We start from the raw sequence: 20395 nt of genomic DNA on the forward strand, positions 1-20395 counted from the left end.
ACAATAATGATGATTCCTACAACAGAGCTTGAAGTTAGAATGACAGTACAACAATCAAAAAATAAGAAGTCAGCAGGCATAGACAAGGTTCCTGTTTCTATTCTGAAGAAGTGCATATATACCACAGAAGCCCCATTAACAAACATAATAAATGAATCCTTAGTTCAGGTGAGTTCCCAGAGTACCTAAAGCATGGATCAGTGGTGCCCTTGCTAAAGAAAGGTGATGCAGAAAGCACTGAAAACTACAGGCCAGTTTCAGAGTTGTCTTCATTAAAAAAAAAAAAAAAAAAAAAAAAAAAAAAAAAAAAAAAAAAAAAATAAATAAATAAATAAAAATAAATAAATAAATAAATAAATAAATAAAAATTGAAGCAATTGTGAAGAGAGAGACTAATAAGTTACATGAGTAAATACAACCTCTCTAATGAAGCACAGTTTGCTTTCAGAAATGGAAGAAGTACAATATTGCCCATTGCAGAGTGCACGAAAGTGGTACTTGACGCTCTTGATAGAGATGATTGTGTTTGCAGGTGTTTTCTTACTCTTGTCCAAGACTTTTGACGCTGTTGACCACAAAATGCTGTTAAGCAAGCTAGAAGCACTACACATAAGAGGAAAAGTGAATGAGTGGTTTCATTCTTACTTGGAAAACAGGGTATAAAAGGTGGAGCTTATTCACATGTTTGGGTGATGATAAATTTTTACTAAAACAACTGTCAAATAAGAAATATATAAAGATAGGTGCAGTTTCTGTTCTTAATACATGTCAATCACTTTCCAGAGAGTTATTGACACACACACACACACACACACACACACACACACTAAGATTTAACTTTCACAAACTGAAGAGTGTAAGGGGAAGGAAGAGGGGTAAAGGAAAAGGATTGGAGAGGTTTAGGGAAAGGGGTTCAGTTCAGAAAAGTCACCCAGAACCCCGGGTCAGGGGAGACTTACTGGACAGGAGTCTTTCCTTCTCATCCCATCCAGTAAGTCTCCCCTGACCCAGGGTTCTTTTCTGAACTGTACCCCTTTCCCTAAACCTCTCTAGTCCTTTTCTTTCACCACTCTTCCTTCCCCTCCAACTCTTCTCCCAGAAGAAGTAGCTACTGACTCCGAAAGCTTGTAAAAGTTAAATCCTTGTGTGTGTGTGTGTGTGTGTGTGTGTGTGTGTGTGTGTGTGTTCCCCTACTGCTGCTTGGCGAGTAGATTTTTTTATCTATCCATTTATATTATACTTTCCAAACAATGTACAACATAGAGAAAAAGTTCTCTTTGCCAATGGGAGCATCATCATGGTTACCGATAAAACAACAGAACTCCTATAAGAGAAAGCAAATAAAATACTCAAAAGGATATTTACAATTGGGCAGTATGTAATACAATGCTGAACATAAAGAAAACTAACAGTATGCAGTTCAGCATAAAGAGCATACATGATAAATCTATAGATTGTGTGGCAAACACAAAGTTGTTTGGGACGAACATCAACTGTTGGTTAACATGAAGTGAACACACAAAGAAACTGGCAAAAAGAATGTCATCAACATGCTATGCTCTTAGGGTGTTAGCATCAGTCTATAACAGCCAATGTCTTGTGGTGATATACTGTGCCTATGTACACTCAGTTCTTAGCTATGGGATTCTTTTCTGAGGATTGAAGGCATAAAACATGGACATGGTTTTTAAACTGCAGAAAAGTGCCATTTGAATAATAACTAGTTAGTCATGATAAAGAGTTCCTAAATGTTAATATTGATCGCGATACAAAATCTATTAAATCTGAGTTCAGGATGGTACTCAAAAAGCCAAAAATGTAGTATTTTTGGAAAACTATACAAACACATGAACTGGAGTAATGGAGCTATACAGTGCTCATGACATGACTAACCAATACTGCACATTTATTAATAAATACTTGTTGTCGTGGTCTTCAGTCAAGAGACTGGTCTGATGCAGCTCTCCCAGCTACTCTATCCTGTGCAGGCTTCTTCATCTCCCAGTACCTACTGCAACCTACATCCTTCTGAATCTGCTCAGTGTATTCATCTCTTGGTCTCCCTCTAGGTTTTTTATCCTCCATGCTGCCCTCCAATACTAAATTGGTGACCTCTTGAAGCCTGAGAACATGTCCTACCAACCGATCCCTTCTTCTAGTCAATTTGTGCCACAAACTCCTCTTCTCCCCATTACCTCCTCATTAGTTACATGATCTACCCACCTAATCTTCAGCATTCTTCTGTAACACCACATTTCGAAAGCTTCTATTCTCTTCTTGTCCAAACTATTTATCATCCATGTTTCACTTCCATACATGGCTACACTCCATACAAATACTTTCAGAAACGACTTCCTGACACTTAAATCAATACTTGATGTTAACAAATTTCTCTTCTTCAGAAACGCTTTCCTTGCCATTGCCAGTCTACATTTTATATCCTCTCTGCTTCGATCATCATCAGTTATTTTGCTCCCCAAATAGCAAAACTCCTTTACTACTTTAGGTGTCTCATTTCTTAATCTAATTCCCTCAGCGTCACCCAACTTAATACAACTACATTCCATTATCCTAATTTTGCTTTTGTTGATGTTCATCTTATATCCTCATTTCAAGACACTGTCCATTCCATTCAACTGCTTGGAAGAGCGGTCTCTGACAGAATTACAATGTCATCGGTGAACCTAAAAGTTTTTATTTCTTATCCATGGATTTTAATTACCACTCCAAATTTTTCTTTTGTTTCCTTTACTGATTGCTCAATATACAGATTGAACAACATTTGGGATAGGCTACAACCTTGTCTCACTCCCTTCCCAAATACTTACCTCAATAAAAAACTTTTGCCGTAGAAGTACCAATAACTTAGATTAGGTCAATGTCTAGGTAAGGGCCATAGATTACTGAAGGAATATCTAGTTGGAGAGGATAGGTAACACCTACTTGCAGACACAGACCTCAAGTTTGGTGATGTTGTGATCATGGAAAAGCTCACAATAGAAAATAATACCAATTATTATTTGATACCTGAGGAGTACCTAACTGCATGACAAATGGTGACCACATGTATCTGCTGGCAGGTGTCGTCTATATCGCTAATCAACAATGATACTGTTATAACTCGAAGTTGAACAAATATATTTCAAGGAAGACACAATACATGAAAGTCACAGATCAAGTAAACAGAGTAAGATATGTGTACACTGTAACAGTCAAATCATAACTGAGTCCAAGTCTAGCGGCGGCTGGCTGGCTGGCCGCTTAGGTGGCGCTGCTGCTGCATGGATATAGAGGACGCGCGTAACTGCACTTTGAAAGATCGGCAAGTCACAACACCTTTCCCCCCTTTGAATTTTTTGCACACGTCTTGATGGAGGTGGCCTGTAGGTTGCTAACGTCCATAGGTGTTGAAACTTCCTGGCAGATTAAAACTGTGTGCCGGACCGAGACTCAAACTCTTTCAGGAGTGCTAGTTCTGCAGGGTTTGCAGGAGAGCTTCTGTAAAGTTCGGAAGGTAGGAGACGAGGTACTGGCAGAAGTAAAGCTGTGAGGACGGGACGTGAGTCGTGCTTGGGTAGCTCAGTTCGTAGAGCACTTGCCCGCGAAAGGCAAAGGTCCCGAGTTCGAGTCTCGGTCCGGCACACAGTTTTAATCTGCCAGGAAGTTTCATATCAGCGCACACTCCACTGCAGAGTGTAAATCTCATTCTGGTCCATAGGTGTTGTTTGACTGACCGTAAAGTCTCAAGGAGGAGGCTTCCCGTATGGATGGAAGTGTCCCCAATGATAACGGGTCGAGATGACAGGAGACGTGGCGGTCGAATCTGCTGGGGCTCCGTGCACCAATCTGCCTGTTGCGGCAAGTCCGGTTGTTATAACATGAGACATGGGCGATGTGTCCACGTCCGTAGGAGAAAGAGGTCAGTAGAGTTGCTCCGACAGATGATGGTCATCTGGTTCCTGTATGGGCACATCTCCTGGTGGTGTCAGTTCTTGTGCTGGCACCGATATGATGGTGAGAGGACTGCGTTGCGAGTAATGAGAGATTCCAGTACCCGAGTGTCAGGTAGAGCCGAAGGTGGTGTAGTGGCATCCAGAACAGGCGTTGCTAGCACATGAGGCCGAAGCTGGTCCGAATGACGCACTGCAATACCTGTGTCCGTCTGGATTTCATACAGGCGTTGGCCACGGTGTCGTAAGATACGGCCAGGACTCCATTTTGGCCGCCTGCCATATCCCCGTACGCATACAAGGTTGTAGGAGGTGAACCGGCCAAGCGAAGGCACCCGCGGCCGTGAGATGGAAGGCCGCAGAAGATGAAGTAGCGTGCAGGGCTGTCGGCCATGTAAGAGCTCAGCCGGGCTGTGATCGCCCATGGGGGTGAAACGGTAAGAAGCCCGAAATTGGAGAAGCACATCATCAGCAGCAGAAGAAGTCAGGAGTTTCCTCATCTGAGCCTTAAATGTGCGGACCAGTCGTTCAGCCTCACCATTTGACTGTGGATGGAACGGAGGGGGCGTGACATGCAAAATCGGAAGAGGCAAATTGCAGACCATTATCAGTAACAAGAGTAGAGGGAAGGCCTTCCAAAGAGAAAATGTGAGCTAGAGCATTGGTGGTTGCCGCGGTGGTAGCCGGCGTGCAACTGACAATGAAAGGAAAGTTAGAGTAGGCATCAATAACGAGAAGCCAATAGGTAGCCAAAAAAAAAGTCCCGTGAAGTCAGCATGAATACGCTCCCAGGGCTTCTCAGGCGAAGGCCACGGTGACAAAGATGACTTCAGGGCGGCGGCCTGTGACGCACAAGGGCCGCAGGCAGCAACCATGTGTGCGATTTCAGAGTCGATGCCGGGCCAGTACACGTGACAGCGCGCCAGAGATTTGGTGCGAGAGACACCCCACTGCCCTTGGTGAAGGAAGCGCAAGACCGAAGCACGCAATGACGCAGGTACCACAACATGCAGCGAAGCATTTTCGGTGGAAAGGAGGATAACACCATCCCTAGTCGTGAGGCAGTAACACAAAGCATAGCAGTTCTGCAACGGATCAGAAGTCTTAGCGGACGGATGATCTGCCCAACCCTTCTGAATACAGCGTAAAACCCGGGAGAGGGTAGGGTCAGAGCCCGTAGCAGCCACCAGCCGGTCCCCGGTGATGGGGAACCCGTCCACAACCCGCTGCTCGGCAACATCCAGGTGGAAACAAAAGTTCGTCCCTATCGAATGCCAGATCAGGACCCATGGGAAGGCCAGACAGTGCATCAGCATTCACATGTTGAGCCGTCGGCTGGAAATGAATCTCATAATTGAAACGAGACAAGTAAAGAGCCCAACGCTGGAGACGGTGTGCATCCTTGTCGGGAAGTGACGTTGATGGATGAAACAAGGAAACAAGGTTCGTGATCCGTAACAAGATGAAATTTGGATCCACAGAGAAAAACACCAAACTTATGAAGAGCATAAATAATGGCCAAAGCTTCTTCTTCAATTTGAGAATACTTTTGTTGGGCATCCGTGAGCATTTTGGAGGCATAAGCAATCAGTTGTTCAGAACCGTCAGAAAAACAGTGCGCAAGGACTGCACCGACCCCGTATTGAGAGGCATCCATGGCAAGAACAAGATGTTGGCCAGGTCGATAAGTAGCCAGGCATGGGGCCTGTTTCAGCATAGTCTTCAATTTCTGGAAAGCCGCATCACATGACACGGACCAGTGAAAAGGCACGTTTTTATGCCACATGCGATGCAACGGCTGAGCCAACAAAGCAGCAGATGGTAAAAACTTGTGATAGTATGATATTTTCTCCAAGAAGGCCTGCAGTTCCTTAACAGATGTAGGGCGAGGAAGGGCATCGATTGCAGCAACAGTTTGCTGAAGCGGACGAATACTATCCTGAGAGAGTTGAAACCTTAAGTACATGATAGATGCCTGAAAAAATTATGATTTCTGAAGATTACACTTAAGACCGGCAGTCTGTAAGACATGAAAAAGTATGCGGAGATACTGAAGATTTTCTTCAGTGGTGGAGCCAGTGACAACAAAGTCGTCCTGGTAATTTATACACCCAGGGACAGTGAGCAATAATTGTTCCAAGAATTGCTGAAAGAAACCAGGGGCGCTGGCAACCCTGAATGGCAATCATTGGTATTGATAGAGGCCGAAAGGCGTGTTAAGGACCAGAAACTGCCGGCAAGCAGCGTTGAGAGGAAGTTGATGATGAGCTTCTGACAGGTTAAGTTTAGAAAAATACTGGCCTCCAGCAAGTTTAGTGAACAATTCTTCAGGTCGAGGCATAGAGTAAGTGTCGATAAGGCATAGAGCATTTACAGTGGCTTTGAAATCGCCACAGAGACGAATATCACCATTTGGCTTAGCAACGACAACGACAGGAGAGGACCACTCACTGGAAGTGGCAGGAAGCAAGACCCCTGAAGCAGTGAGACGATCCAGCTCCCATTTGACCTTATCACTAAGGGCCACATAGGTCAAGGGAAGTGTCCGATTCCAGTGCATTTTGTTGGTGTAGCGGAATGTTGTAATTTTGTTATTTTTTTGGTTCGTCATTTTGTGTGTTTTGGGTTGCGGCACGTTTTTTACTGTTATATTTAGCTTGACCCCTCCCTAAAACACCCAAAATCCGCAGTTGTTGCGTTAGTTTGATTGTATTTTTGGAGGGCGATGTTTTGTCTTATTCATATATATTTTCGTGTTTGTTGCCTTGCATATATAGTTACGTCATAGGCGCCATACTGGAGACACTAAAAATGGCCATTTCTGCCATATTCATGACGTCATGGGTCAAAACATACAGCTGGTATCGGACGTTTCTGTAATCCCTCCTCCACTACTACAAGAGCAGGATACAATAACACGTCTTGACAAATTACAACTGAAATGTTACAGAAATAAACTTCTATGAATATGGCTACGAAACAATATAACAACGCGGCTGTAATGTCAAAGCCTTTGAAACACAGTTTTCAAAAGCTTGTTACTCTTTTCTTGTGCCAAGCCACAGTGCAAGCACATAAACAGTGATCCAAACATATTATGCGTACTACCATTCACTTTTTTGCTATAGACTAATCTTCTAGGAGGATTCAGCTCCTAGCAAAAATAATCTTTACAATGCAGAAAAAAGCAGTCAAAGCTATCTGCAACTAAAGCCAACTGGAAACATATAGACCACACTTCATTCAGTTGAAAACGACAAGCCTGGCAAGCATTTACAGACATGAATGTATCCCGTACATCTTTCAGACAGAACTAGGACCTTACTCAAAATAAACATGTCTATAGCCTAAATGAAATAAATACCAGTGTCCCAGTCTAAAATAGAATTATATCAGGAAAGTATTTCAGAGATAACAATTAAATTATTCAACAACCTACTAGTGAATTAAAACGGGACTGATATAATATCTTCACACATAACCTTAAGTTATTTCTGATGGAACAATTCTCGAGTAAAAAGTTTTTGCTATTACAGCCTTTGTGAATTGAATATGTTATTACGTATAATTTCTACCAAAGCAGTAGTGCTGTTTGTTACTTGTAATTTCGAAACTGAAATTTGTCTTCGTTCTCTCTCTCTTCTCAGTTTCTACTTGTCGTATACTCAGCATACCATTAACTATATAATGAGTCAGAATGAACCAAATAACAATAATGGTAATAATAATAAAGTTTGTAACTGCAGATGATATTTTTGCATATCTTAAACCTGTTAATAATTTCCAAACGTTTCTAAAACTGCAAGGCAATTGACATAGTATTACGCACCTTCAGGGCTGCGAAACATATAGTGCCGTCGATTAAAATTTGGTAGGGCTGTCTGAATCCATAATTATTACAGAAGAAATTTAGGTATTTATGAACTTTCTTGTGTCGGCTGATTTTCATCTCTTTCTACTACTATATGATTCAATGGCGGCAGAAATGAACTACACCTGCAGTACAGCAGCACACAACATAACGCTTTGCCACGGCAGAAATGAATTACAACTGTAGGAAAGCAGCACACAACACAACGCTTTGTCCACAAACTACTCCAAGTCTCCAACGCAACTCACATGGAGCTACCACATGTACTGTAACTGTCAACATTGTGCGAGGTGCATCTTTGTGGTAGTAAGTGCTTTGTTTCAGTGAATGAGCTGTTTGTTGTCGTAAACACGTGCGTGGCTGTGTGCATGAGCGGTGTGCATCAGCTGTGGGAGATCGGATTCATGTGCCGTAAAGTGTGGTGACTTTTATTTATCAGGGGCAGTATTGCCAAGTGCCTAGGGAATAATGACAACATTTCTAATGCGAAATGACTAAGAGCATGCAAATAATCCGAGAGATGGCAGAAACGAGCAAAACTCGAAATGGCCTGAATTATACTGGTAAACTAATATTGGCACCAATGGTTAGAATGGGAACTTTACCCATGAGATTACTGGCCCTTGACTACGGTGCTGATATTGTATATTGTGAAGAACTGATAGATTGGAAACTTTTGAGAGCTCTTCGAAGAGAGAATGGTAATTTCAATCAAGTAAGCCTTCTGTCCGCTAAGCAATAAGTGAGAAGCAGCTGAAGCCAGTAAAACGATAGTAACTTGGAAATTATCAACTGGTTACCAGCATTGTTTGTGTGCTCGTTTTTTTTTTCTTTTTTTTCCCCTCCTTGGACATAGGGTAAAACGTTCGCGTGCTTTGCGTTACAGTCTTCATTACGAAGATCGGTTTTATGCAGTTCTCCACGCTAGTCAGTCTTGCACAAGGGTCTTCTCATACTGCATAACTATTGCAGCCTACAACTATTTGAACCTGCGCGTACAAAAGTGATCTCCCCCAAAAATATGTATCCTCGCGTTCCCCCACCCACCACATTTCCACCATTAGATAAGTAACTATTCCTTCGTGCCACAGGATGTGTCCTATTTATTGACATGTTAATTCAGCCAATTTGTGCCATAAACTTGTTTTCTCTCCTTCATTAGTTATCTGATCCAACCACCCAATCCTCAGCATTCTTCCATGCCAACGCATCTCTAAAGCTGCTGTTCTCACCTCTTCTATACACTTCCGCGTAAGTCTAAACTGGAGACTAATGCTTTCAGAAACGACTTACTAAGACTAAAATTTATAATCCATGTAAACATCGTGGTATTTCTCATTTTCAGAAACTATTTTTTTCATGCTTTTTCTATCCTCTTTAGGCCTACTTCTGCCATCATCAGTTACTGTACTCTCCAAATTGCAATATTCACCTACTGCTTTTAATGTCTTATTTCCTCATCAGATTCCATTAATATCAACCCTGTCACTGGTACCATTGATTTACTTTTGTTTATAGTCATCTTATAACCTCTTTCCAAGACATTATTCATTCCATTCAGCTGATTTTTCATGCATGTTGCTGTGTCTGAAAGAATTATAAAGCCATCGGCAAGTGGTGAGGTCTATCTGTAAGATGTTTGCAAGAAATGTAAAGAACTTGAAGCCTCTAAATATGCAGGGCATAAAAAATTTTTTTTCTGGTTATTGAATGACTAAATATACAATAGAAAACTCATGATCAAGATACCTGCAAAATGATTTTAAATGTTGATTGCTCCACAAAAGAGAAGTTACATACTGTTGTTTTACTAATCTTGTAATGATATTTTGTTCCTTACATGTGATTACTTCTCTGTACAATATTTGGTACTGTAGCTGATTTCTCACATCTTTTTCTTCTGTTCAGTGAACATAAAATTAATAGCACGTGTATTGAAGAAATATATGTACTCTGTATTCAGACCGATTCAAGTGGATTTTCCTTCGGATTGTAGATTAATCCATGAAAAATATATTGGCTGAGTTGATGAGTGTCAGGAAACAGATTAAAAGGTTTGGGATGTGATCTCCAGTAAGTGCTGTAATACATATTATCAGTTTTTACTTTTTTCATTCTTATAAATGAGAATTGTTCTTTGGATGCACATATATTGTCAAATGTTTACAACTACATTATTCATCTTATCCCTGTTCATTGCCATGTGCAAGAGGCGTTTGGCTATTCACAGCCCTGTCCATTACTAGGAAAGCAATAACTATGGCATCTTATTCTGGCTTCAACTCCTTTGGGCTTAAATTTTTCTTATTATACCAGCTGCACTAATACTTCAGATCTCATCGAATTGTTTCAAATAATCAGTTTTTTTCTTCTCTTTTATTGTAAGAACTCTCAGTATGTATCCAACTACCACAAGACTGAAGACCTTTTCTTTTCCTGTACTGATGCGTCAGTTACTTGGGTCAGGCAGATCACCAAGTGTAGGACCCAAGCTCACTTTAGACTGTGTGTAAGGAACAAATTAGCTTTGTTCTTGTTGAAGTAATCATCCTGGAATTTGCTCGTACTGATTTAAGAAAACTGAAAAAAAAAAGGTTGTGTCTTATGGCAATTTGAGGCTGATTATTATGAATTTGTATGTAGTTCTTGACTTGTGTATGACTTCTCTCAAATAGTTAATCACATATTCCAGTGATATTTTGTATGATTCTTTTATTGAAATGTTGTGAATGAGTAGTTTACTGAATACTGGTGTGGCCTAACATTAATTAACACATTATTTTTTAGTCCTACTCATGCAACTAGACATAAAAACAAGGTTTTCTTTTCTCTCTCTCTCTCTCTTTTGTTTGTCTCTCTCTTTTACCCCCAGGTTACCTGTTTTTAAATAGAAATTCCTTCATGGAATATGATCACAAGTTTTTATTACTTTGTGTTCAACTTCTTTATGAGCTAATGACAGCTTTAATATGGGTAATAACAGTCATTGTTTCCCCTAGTTTTATAGGTGTGAACATCACTGTTCTTCTTGGATTTTGACAGACCATTTATGACATGTTTCATTATTTATTTAGCCACGAAATCATGTTCATGATATGAGATACAAGCTATAGCAATACACAGCAGAAAGAGCATAAACTCTCTTGTTGCACAGACTTCTAAATAGACATGCATTTTAAAGGACAGAATATGTGTCCATTTGCATTACAATAGATTCCAAGCAACGATCTCTATTTAAAATGCAAAGTCAAGATGGGAATTATTATTATTTAACCACCTTCACATTTGTAGTTAATACATGTTGTACAAAATTAAAGTTATGTGTGACATAAGTTAGTGTTCATAAACTCGGCATCAGGATAAAAACAGTGCCTATATTTGTTTGTTTGCCCAAGAATCATTTTAGTACATTGTTCGTACATGTGATGTAGGACAGTGGTAACCTAGTTAATTTAGAATACAGTAGTAATTTTGACTACATTGTTAACATGATCAGAATGCAGTGCTGGTGTGTTATGTTGATAACATTGTCCCTGCAAGAGTTTTTATTATCTTTTACCAAGCAAGATAATATATAACTGCGTTTTGCCTGTGTGCCGCACACTGGCACGATGTTTACTCAGTCTCTGATTTGTCAGATGAATGTTACCATCACCATGCGCGTCACTATTTGTTTTGAACGGATGGAGATTCTTATTTATAAATGCAACAGTTGCTAAGATGTATACACATGGGACAGGTAATATTCCCAGTTGCTTAAAGATTGGCGTGGTAGGTACAGTTGGTGTGATCTTCATAATTAATTTTTGCATAACAAGTATTTGCTTATGTATTGACCCCCAAAAATGAATGCCATATGAGATGACTAAGTTAACTAGTGTAAAATACACAGTTTTAGTCAAGTCACAACTTTGACTGAGCACTCTAAAGGCATAGCACAGGTATCACCTATTCAATAATTTTCTTGTCTACTACTAAAGAGTCTGCGTGTGTTGTAGGGATCTTAAATGGACAGAATATCATATGAGTTATTTTTTCCACATTAAGTAAGAGGTTGGTTTCATAGAACCCATACAGGAGCCTTTCGTAGCTGTCAGTTTAAGTCGCCTCTAATCTGTTGTGGAAAAATGTTACAAGAGAGATTATTTGTATCGTTGGCAAGTAACACTATTATTGTTGAGGATAGATGTTCTGGGAAGCCATTAATAAAGAGAAAGAAGAAGAGGTGGGGGGGGGGGGGGCTAAGGTCGAGCCCTATGGCGCTCCTGATGTGACTGGTATTATATCTAAACAGCTTGTTCTTCCATCATATGTTGTTATTTCTACCAGATATGGCTGAAATCATTCATTACAAACTACTCATATACCACAAGCATCCAGTTTACATAGGAGCAGTGTGTGATTGACTAGATCAGATGACTTTATCAGCTCAGTGAAAAGTGCAGAAGTATAGTGTTTTTCATTAAATGCATATATTATCTAGTCAGCAAATGAAAAGAGTACCTCATTGATTTATTTATTCTTACAAAAGCCGAACTCCTGTGCTGTTAGTTGGGTGTTATTTTCAAGAATGCTTTGCTTTAGGTATTAGCAAATGTATGTATTCTGATGGCGCAGTTAAAATTCCTAACTCCTTGAAGAGGTACCGTACCTACATGATGACTGGGCGAACGATGCCTACTATTCTTACTGCTCGCTTTTGTGCCATCAGTACTTCCTTTCTAAGTTGCAAGTCACACCAGATTCAGTTGAAAAGTGCAAAATATGCCAGGAGCCTGATTTCGTTTTTTTCCAAATTAGAAATTATACAAGAGCAGAAGTAGCAAACTTATTTGTTTGAGAAGCTCAGTAATATGCTTCTCTCAGTTCATGTTTGTATCAGTATATACACCCAAAAATTTGGAGCATTCTACCCTATTAACTCACTGCTGTTCATGTGCTACATCAATTGATTGCATGACTCTATTTGTTGTGCAGAACTGAATATAGTGTGTTTTCTCAAAATTTAGGGAGAGTCCGTTTTAGAACCATTTAATACTTCATTGAAAAACACCATTAACAATCTGTCTTGTGTCTTTCCCTACAATGTAATTTGTTATAATATTGGTATTGCCTGCAAAAAGTACCAATTCTGCTTGTTGAATGTTAGTGGAAGGTCACTCAGTTATACAGGTATAAGGGGGTCGACAGAAGCGTCCGATCCCACGCGTTGGCTTTGACCCGTGACGTAAGGGTGTTGTCATGTGTGACGTCATGACGGCACGGAGTTTGGTTTGAGTGTGGCTGTCTCCAGTTCTGTTTTATCTTATTTTGTTTACTTTTCTGATCTGTTCGTTCTATCTCGTGAGTTTTTTTGTTTTTTTTTTTTTTTAATTTAAAAATGCTTATTACTTATTTTAATTATCTGTTTCCTCCAATTTCTGTTTTAGTTTATTATATTTATCTTTCTGATCTGTTCGTTCTATCCCGTGAGATTTTTTTTAAAAAAAGACAAAAAACACTAATCAGCTACTGAAGCATCTTTATCTTCTATGGGTTGCAGGGGTTATGACCCCTGGGGAGGTGGGTGGGTATTCATGCATGGCTGTCTTCACTTACACGTTGTAGCTACGCAAGGCGTCTAAATTTGTTTATATATAGTTTGCACCCCCACCCAAAACAACCCATTTCCCGCGCTTGTCCCATTAGTGTCATTAGGCTTCTTGTGGAAAGTGTGTGTGTTTGTTTTTGTTTCCGCCATATTTGTGACATCATGGGTCAAAGCAGATGGGCGGGATCGGACGCTTCCGTATTTCCGTATAAGGAATGCACTTTGCACAACATTGTATAATACCCAGAGTTATTAAATCATTATTTGTCACTTTGTAGCCTACAAGTTCTTACACCTGTTAACATACATGGAAGCAATTAGCAAATTTCACAAAAACCAATGTGGGACTGAAGTTGCAAACAGAGACAAAGGTTACCACAGCTTGCTCTGAGATGTTTAATTAAATGAAGATAACATTATTTATCATACTTTCAATTAAACTGCAGGTGCGATTGTAATTTCTATTGGCTGGAGTAGGGTATCTGAAACAAGCAGAAGGCAGTACTTGACTTTATGATTAGTAGAATGTAGTATATGTTGTTGTTTGTATGTAATGACTGCTGAAGAGCTTCCTTTTTCAGATGTCCTGGGAACTGTTGATTATGTTGACAGTACTGATGGCACTGTTATATTCCGAACATGTGGAAAGGAAAGACAGAGTGTGGTACTTCAGGTTGGGACTTGCAGCGCAGAGAGAGCACTGAAGGTTGCACAGATGGTGTGAGTACTGCTATTCCTTGCAAGTCATTACTTATGTCCGTCAGAAGGGCCCATGGCCTATATGTAGCTACCTCAGGTCCATGTAAAACATCCCAGCTGGTCCTGTGATTGTTTCCATTATTTAATTTTGAAATCCACATATAGCAATAATTTTGTCTTATTCAGTAGAATCATATAAAATCAATAGACTCATATAAAACATTGGTGTTCAGGTAAATGTTAAATTACTGATGCTGCACTTGACTGAATGTTCCAAAGACCATTTACATGACGTGGAAATGATAGGAAATTAGTTTGCTAGATATTTATGTAATAGATTTTTATTCTAGAGAATATTCTGTCAATTCCATCAGTTGGTGATGGACAATAAATTTTTGTAACAATATAATTCCCCGTTTCTTGCACAAAACTCAGTTTTAAATATAAGTGGTGAATATTATTTATTGTGCAGTGCCATGATTGCATGCATTAGTATTTGTTTCGAACCATGATGAATTGTTATAGCAAACTTATTAACAGTGCTCGTCTACAGGGTAAACCAGACCTCCACTGACAAAATTTTGGAGGTTGTTAAGGGATATCTTCTGAGAACTTTGGTAAAACAGCCCACGGCCTTCATTGGCTCGTTTACAGAATAATTACATTTTGTGTTATTTCTTATCCTATTTAACTTTGTATCTGTTTTGCACTGAAAATATCTGCACAACAGTGCAAATGTCAGTGGTACACACTTTGTGCCTTATTTGGAAACGAACTTGTTCCTTAACTCAGGGTACTTGCTGGTGACAACAGTAATTTCCATTTTACTCTTCACCCTGTGACGTATAATTTCATATTTATATAAATTTTCGGTGCCTACAGTTCCACGTCTTTCAGTGTCACACAAATTTTTATTTTTAAAGGGGATCACTTAAGACTATTTCCATGGGTTCGCCCCTCAAATTTCTCAATCATATCACAAAATTGTTGTCTGATGTAGTCCAAATTGAAAAATAAATATCTTTTAAAGCATAGTTTCATATATAATTTATATTCAAAACCTTACACCTGTGTCACAGAACAAATCCTACACTGAGAATACTTTACACAAGTTTAAGGGAAGAAATGCTTCCGATAATTATTACAGTATTTAAAGAATATCAAAATATGAACAGCCTGAAATGAACAAACAGTAAATGAGACTATGTTAATCAAATCAACTGTAAAAAGCTAAGGAGCATATTATTAGCAAAATGAGAAATATGCAAAAGTGAAATGCCAAAATGAGCACTTCTCAATTGGGAGTAAATCAATACAATCAGACTGGCTGAAAGAGAGCACAATAACATGAGCCATAAACGAATTAGAGCTAAGCAAATAAGAGAATAGGCAAAAATGAGATCCCAACAAAATGAGAGCTGGCCGAACTCCGTTGGCACAGTTGCACTCGTGGCGGCACCTCGCAGCCCGTACGCAACACGCACGCCTGCGATCGCAATGCACTCTTAGCACTCGTGGCGGCGTCTAGTGGCCCGTACGCAAGTTGTGCGATTGATGTTGCAGGTCGACCCTTAATCTATGATGTAACATGGCCCCCAATGTGGAAGGCGGTTAATTTATTAAATGCCTGACACATTTTGTCAGTTTACTCCGATCGCAAAATTTTACTTTAAATTTCCAAATTGCTATCCTTTTTTCTACCACCTTTACATTTCACAAAATAATCATTGATTATCACATATAATGATATAAATACAAAACATTTTAGTCATTTCAAAAGTATGACGATAGTAATACAAAACATTTTATAATATATTCTACATCTGTTGAATAGAAGGTATTGTACAATATTTCAGTTGATGCTTTGGTGTAAATTATTTTACAGGTTTTATTTAACTACAAAAGCTGTAATGATTAAGAGGCATTTACACTGTTTGAAAATTCATTGTATATACATTGTGACATCTACTGTTCATGGAAATGTCTGGAAATCGTTTATGTAGATGAAATTTTTCTGTAGTGTACTTCGTTAACTTCGAAGGTACTACTTTAAAATGTGTATAGAAATATATAGCGCACACACACATATATCCATCCAACCTTTTGCATCGATAAGTTATTTTTCAAAAAGAATATATATCAGGTTGGCTCGAAAGACCCCAAATTATCTGAGTCCTTCGAGTGATGATGTTCAACAGACATACATTTCAAATATATTAGGTAACATTTGTATATCCTTATCCTTTCCCATTTACTGGCTGTTGCCATAGTTTGAGTGTGGTTAAAGAAGTAGTCCAATAGCACCTAGAAATTTTGAATATTGCCCTTTTTGTTAAGGTCCTCAGGTCAAGCAATGGTGTATCACTCATTGTTGATAGGGTACATCGTTTACCTGTCCTATGACTAAGGTATTTTCTTTTGTTTAGACATAAAAACAAAAACAATTTTTGCATTTTATGTACATTATACACATTTCCTTGTTTCTTTGGCCTTTTTGGACTTATCACTACTCAGAATGTAAGTACTACCAATTGTAGGCGCTACGAATTTCATGCGACTGTTATCGTGTTGTTTTGCTTATCTTCACAAAACTATTAGCTATAGTCAACATCGTTCTTGTAGTCAAGTTTATATTCACTCGACTCTGTTTTTCTTTCTTTTTTTTTTTTCCTCCCCCCCCCCCCCCATCTCATATCTAGTCTCAAACGATATATATACAAAATGGTACATATTCATATCTATTAAAGAAAAAAAAAAGGAGAGAGAAGTATTCCTGAATGAGTGCAAGTAACTTATCTTTCGTGAATTACAAGTTGAAAGCACTTGACTCATCCGAGTCTTTTCTTGTATTGATGTGCATATAGAGAACCATAACTCTTGTAAGATTTTGTCTCATGCTATGTTTCCACTATTTGTGACCTAATTGTTCTGTTATATTAGGAAGAATTTTACAGTTGTTCTTATATTCCTTTACTACTTATTGTAAAGAGAAAAAAACATTTTATGTTGTTCCTTACACTACATTATCCTCATTCCTTTGCATTAGAAATATTTGTTTAATCAACATTTTACTGGCGGCATCTTTACAAAATTCTACTTGACAAACTTAAATTTTATATAGAAAATGTGCTACCTCAATATGACATCATTTCATTATAACTTCCTGTACTTTCACATATCGCATAATATAATCAATTTTTAGGTGTTGTACTTCAAAAAACATTTTTTTTTTTCTTACGAGTGTAGGATACATCTTTAGACAGTTAATGCGTTTAGCTGAAAATTTTGAATAAAACAGTGAAAAAGCAAATTTATTAGTAGCAACATATGATGTTCAGTCCAAGATGGTTATCTGTACAGTCATTCTTTTTTCTATTCGCCTATACTCTCGGGCATTGTTCTCACCGGTATTATAATTTTATTGATTTCTCTTGCATCGAGAACTAGTCGTACTTGTCCATTTGGTTTGTCTACAGCAAGTAAGGGGCTCGAATAGGGACTGTCAGATGGTTCTATGATGTTCCATGCAAGCATCTTTTGAATTTCATTACTAACTGCATTTCTTTTTGTCCATGGTACTTGGTACGAACTATGACAGAAGGTTTTATGTGGCATGACATTCATCCTATATTCATAGCCCCTAATTGCACCAGGTTTTTCTTCGAATACTTGTTCGAATTTCACGAGAACCTTAAACAATTCAGAACACTGCTCTGAGGACAGCTGAGGGGATTGAGACAATTTTTAACATTTGTTCGTGTCGGTCAGATTTTATTTCTTGAACCTGATTCCCTGAGCCTGTAGTTTTATTTTTTAAAATGAACTTTATTTGTATACCCGGGCAAAACCTCCCATGTTATCCTCAGTAATTTTAGAGAGATGAATTTCTGTTTGACCTTCAACTTACATATCCTGTTAGAAGAGTCGATCTTTGCGTCCTTTTCTTGCAAAAAATAATATCCTAAAATACAGTCCACTATCAGCGCATCAATTATGAGGAACGTGCATTCAGTCGCTACATTTCCAAATTCTATCTCTAATTGGGCTTGTACTTCTCCCTCCAATCGCTCCCAAAACCTTACAATTGCCAACCGGCAATATTGGCACCTGTTTTCCTTTAGTGATCTGTCTAAATAAGTCCATAGAAATCACATTAATATCAGACCCAGTATCAAATATTGCGTTCACTGAAATACCTTCGATTAATACTTTAACGGTAGGTTTTATAACTGCCGGATGATTGGTGCTGTATTTAGTGTACTAGTTATACAGTTCATTTCTTATGTCAGTGCCATTATTGTACCTTAACATTTTTAATCTTAAATCAGAATTGTTTTTTATCTCTCCCACCCGCCTGCACTTTGGGACTTAATGCGGCGGTAATTTGTTTTCCGCTGGCTAAGAAATCTGCCGCATTTCGGTATCATTTACTTCATCAGTTACTATTGGTGGTGGATGCTGTCGCCAGTTTTGATTTATCGGGTTTTGTGTCTGGGTATTCTGTCTCCCTTGATTTCTGTTTTGTGTCGTTTTGTCATTATTGTAGTATCCTGGAGTGAACCTACGTTCCTGCCTCCTATCCGCAGTACCTCGTTCCCACCGGCCCGTTCTACTGTAGCCGTACGCATTGTTATTGTCTTGGGTTTGGTAGGTCGAGCTGGGTTCTCTGCCAGCCGGCTCACGACGCTGAATATTTCAATTCCTCCACGACTGACTGTGATTTAGAGATCTTGCCCTTACATCCTCATGCATCAAATCAATTGCATCTAGGATGGGCATAAACTCATCAATGTTTGCGTCTGGGGCATGAATTAATTTTTCGCGTATATCAATAGGCATCTTACTCTTAAGAATGCACAACAAATCTTTATGTGAAATTGGCTCATCCCAGTATTTCGTTTTGTTCAGATACTTCTCAAAATACTTTCGGAGCATTCCTTTGCTATGACTAAACTGCTCGGGGTTCGATACAACCTCACAAAGTTGTTGCTGTACCCCTAAAGACCAATATTTCGCGAGAAACCTTTTTTCAAACTCGTCATATGTGGAACATTTTTCAGTGACTTCAGTGGCTCACAAGGCCGCATCATTTAACATGAATCCACTTACGTAATGCATCTTTTGTAATTCCGTCCATTTTGTGGGTAAGACGCCACAAAAAGAACGAATAAATACTACTGGATGCACCCCACTCATGTCAGGTGAGAATTACTGACCCCTCCTGTGTTTGATAATGACATTTACATAAGGTGTCGTAGTGCCCGGTAGTGAATACTATTCCTGATCCTGAGTTACCACAGAATTTACTTCGGTGTCTTGCCCCCGCTTTTGTGTACTAGCATCTACTACGTTCTCTCCACGTGTCGGCGTAGAAACATCACTCTTGACTACCTCTTTAATATCAGTAAGCTCATTACTAAATTTGTTTAATTGCTCATTTACTCCACTTCGCCATTGAGATAATTCCTGAGTAATTTGCATTTTTACTTCAGGAATCTGAGCAGTTGGATCTATCGATTGTCTTTCTTGTTCTTTTGAAATGGAATTTACGGCTTCCTATACCCAAGAATCTATTTGTATAGATAATTCCATATGCTTTAATGACAATTCGTCAAGTGTCGTAGACAATTGATTTACTATGACCTTGAGAGCGCCTTGATTTCCTTTTAACTGTTTTACATCCGAATTTAAGTCTCTGACCGCATCCTCATGTTCGTGTCTGAGATTTATTATTTCTTGAGCCATTTGTGTTTGATTTTGAGAAATTTGCCCTATCTTACAAGACATTTCGCCTACTTGTGCTGACACTGATTCCTGACTTTCCACCGAGTGAGGTGGCGCAGTGGTTAGCACACTGGACTCGCATTCGGGAGGACGACGGTTCAATCCCGTCTCCGGCCATCCTGATTTAGGTTTCCCGTGATTTCCCTAAATTGCTTCAGGCAAATGCCGGGATGGTTCCTTTGAAAGGGCACGGCCGATTTCCTTCCCCATCCTTCCCTCACCCGAGCTTGCACTCCATCTCTAATGACCTCGTTGTCGATGGGAAACACTAATCTCCTCCTCCTCCTCCTGACTTTCATGTATGTCATCTACTCGTATCGACACGGCTTCCTGATTTTTATGAATGTCATCTACTCGTATCGACACGGCTTCCTGTTTTTTATTCATCTCACCTACTCGAAAAAATATAGCGGAGATGGTACTCGTCATGATTCGTAATTGCTTTTGTATACTGGGAAGATTTTCTGCAACTTCTAATTCCTCAGTCTCACTAGTCTCCAA

At 39.1% G+C, this 20395-nt stretch overlaps 2 protein-coding genes across 2 annotated transcripts in view; one reads left to right on the top strand and one right to left on the bottom strand.

Annotated features, from left to right (window-relative positions):
• Positions 1–8080, bottom strand: part of LOC126161815 (rRNA-processing protein UTP23 homolog) — a 50768-nt gene extending 42688 nt beyond the window's left edge. The window contains exon 1 of the mRNA XM_049917916.1: positions 7780–8080. Within this exon, the coding sequence (XP_049773873.1) occupies positions 7780–7899 (120 nt within the window). The 5' untranslated portion in view covers positions 7900–8080. The remainder of the gene's footprint in view (positions 1–7779) is intronic.
• A 79-nt stretch (positions 8081–8159) lies between these two features.
• LOC126161814 (tRNA-dihydrouridine(20) synthase [NAD(P)+]-like) overlaps positions 8160–20395 on the top strand; it is a 78699-nt gene continuing 66463 nt past the window's right edge. The window contains exons 1-2 of the mRNA XM_049917915.1: positions 8160–8522; positions 13993–14131. Of these exons, the coding sequence (XP_049773872.1) occupies positions 8312–8522; positions 13993–14131 (350 nt within the window). The 5' untranslated portion in view covers positions 8160–8311. The remainder of the gene's footprint in view (positions 8523–13992; positions 14132–20395) is intronic.

Source organism: Schistocerca cancellata, chromosome 2, assembly GCF_023864275.1.
Source record: "Schistocerca cancellata isolate TAMUIC-IGC-003103 chromosome 2, iqSchCanc2.1, whole genome shotgun sequence".
Taxonomy (NCBI): Eukaryota; Metazoa; Arthropoda; class Insecta; order Orthoptera; family Acrididae; genus Schistocerca; species Schistocerca cancellata.